At 37.1% G+C, this 2,369-nt stretch overlaps 1 protein-coding gene across 1 annotated transcript in view; it reads left to right on the top strand.

The window, feature by feature from the left end:
- Positions 1-2,167, top strand: part of LOC106475266 (orcokinin peptides type B-like) — a 28,780-nt gene extending 26,613 nt beyond the window's left edge. Inside the window, exon 2 of the mRNA XM_013935964.2 lies at positions 1,474-2,167. Within this exon, the coding sequence (XP_013791418.2) occupies positions 1,474-2,016 (543 nt within the window). The 3' untranslated portion in view covers positions 2,017-2,167. The remainder of the gene's footprint in view (positions 1-1,473) is intronic.
- The last annotated feature ends 202 nt before the right edge of the window (positions 2,168-2,369 follow it).

Raw genomic sequence — 2,369 nt, 5'->3', positions numbered from 1 at the left:
GTCGACGCACATGGGTTAGCGTTATCCAGTTTATTGTACTTCATCTGCTGGAAGCACACTGGTTAGGGTTATCCAGTTTATTGTACTTCATCTGCTGGAAACACACGGGTTAGGGTTATCCAGTTTATTGTACTTCATCTGCTGGAAGCACATGTGTTAAGGTTATCCAGTTTATTGTACTTCATCTTCCAAACGAACTTGGGTTAGGGTTATCCAGTTTATTGTACTTCATCTGCTGGAAGCACATGTGTTAGGGTTATCCAGTTTATTGTACTTCATCTGCTGGAAGCACATGGGTTAGGTTATCCGGTTTATTGTACTTCATCTGCTGGAAGCACATGTGTTAAGGTTATCTAGTTTATTGTACTTCATCTCCTGAAAGCACATGGGTTAGCGTTATCCAGTTTATTGTACTTCATCTGCTGGAAGCACACTGGTTAGGGTTATCCAGTTTATTGTACTTCATCTGCTGGAAACACACGGGTTAGGGTTATCTAGTTTATTGTACTTCATCTTCTAAAAGCACTTGGGTTAGGTTATCCGGTTTATTGTACTTCATCTCCTGAAAGCACATGGGTTAGGTTTTCTTGTTTATTGTACTTCATCTTCCAAACGAACTTGGGTTAGGTTTTCCTGTTTACTGTATTTCATTTGCTGGAAGCACTTGGGTTAGGGTTATCGAGTTTATTGTACTTCATCTTCTAAAAGCACTTGGGTTAGGTTATCCGGTTTATTGTACTTCATCTCCTGAAAGCACATGGGTTAGGTTTTCTTGTTTATTGTACTTCATCTTCTAAAAGAACTTGGGTTAGGTTTTTTTTTTTTTTAAGGCTACACGAGGGCTACCTGCGCTAGCCGTCCCTAATTTAGCAGTGAAAGAGTAGAGGGAAGACAGCTAATCATCACCTCACACCGCCAACTCTTGGGGTACTCTCTTACCAACGAATAGTGGGATTGACTGTCGTATTATAACGCTCCCGCGACATTTTTGGTAGAATGGAGATTCGAACCCGCGACTTTCAGATTGCGACTCAAGTACCCTAACCACCTGGCTATGGCGGGCCTGGTATAGTTTGAAAGATTGATTAGTAATGTTGAAAATAAGACGTATAATGATCGTAATATCATGTTTTAGGAGATTTAAGTGAAATTTAATTGTATATAATGAAATAGTTAACAAATTATTGATAGAATTTTTTTGTTGTTGTTGTGAATTGAAACTAATAACATTTAATCAAAATATGGTAAGATTCTTAGAAACCAAATAGGCTCTAGATGAATCACGGTACAATAAAGTCGATAACCGTAACCCAAGTGCTTCCAGCAAATGAAGTACAGTAAACAGGTCTGTATTATGATCTAAAGATATCTGTCGTTTTATCACATTTTATATTTTTACTTGACGACAACAAAAGTAAACATTCATTCGCTAAATAAAAATGAATGATAGAAATTGTCAAATTTTCCTTACAGGTGGATCATCAGCCTATGTACCAAACTTTCTACAAACTACATACTCTGACAGGTGGAGATGTCTTGCGTTTTTTGATGAAGAATCATGTGCTGGATATCTTTGAAAGTAGTGACATCTTGCGAGTTTTAGACGAAATAAGTGAAGGAAGATTTCTACGGCTCTTCGACAGTCTCAAAGGAAATGACATCATGAAAGCTTTGGTTTCTACTACGAGAGAGAATTCTCTTGCTAAAACATCGAATTCGAAGAGAAGTTTTGACTCCTTAAGTGGATCGTCATTGGGTTATTCCAAAAGGTTTGATTCCCTGGGTGGAGCAGCCCTGGGTACGAGCAAGAGAAATTTTGACGAAATAGACAACGTTGGATTCAATGGATTTGCCAAACGCAACATGGACGAGATCGACAACGCTGGATTTAGAAGTTTTCTGAAGCGTCGCCACAGTCTAGCTGGCCATCGTAAACGAAATCTTGATGAGATCGACAACGCTGGTTTCGAGGGTTTTCTCAAACGCCGATTGTATAACGAAAATTATAACATGTAGAAAACAAAAGGTCAAATTTTCATTATTTAAATATACGTCAAGTTATTCGTGTAATTGATATTTAAAGTACACAAAAGGCAGTAAAAAGTGATTTGATCTTCGAATACATGTAGTAAAGAAAAAAATAAAATACTCCTTCCTTTGCTTTACACTTTCTTTCTTTGTCTCACTTGCGTTTGCCCATTTATACGTGATCATATTTGTGGCTTAAATGTCTGAACGCCATCAAATCTAAGATATTGATAGTTAATAAAATCACATTAGCTGGGAAGTAAAAAAAAAATAATAATAAGTAAAGTATGAAAAGTCCAATAGATGGCTCAACGAGACTACAAATTTGTGTGTTTTGTTCA

This window comes from Limulus polyphemus, unplaced genomic scaffold (genome assembly GCF_000517525.1).
Source record: "Limulus polyphemus unplaced genomic scaffold, Limulus_polyphemus-2.1.2 Scaffold8319, whole genome shotgun sequence".
In the NCBI taxonomy this organism is placed as follows: domain Eukaryota; kingdom Metazoa; phylum Arthropoda; class Merostomata; order Xiphosura; family Limulidae; genus Limulus; species Limulus polyphemus.
Note: the sequence above shows the minus strand (reverse complement) of the source record. Positions and strands in the feature narration are given on the sequence as shown.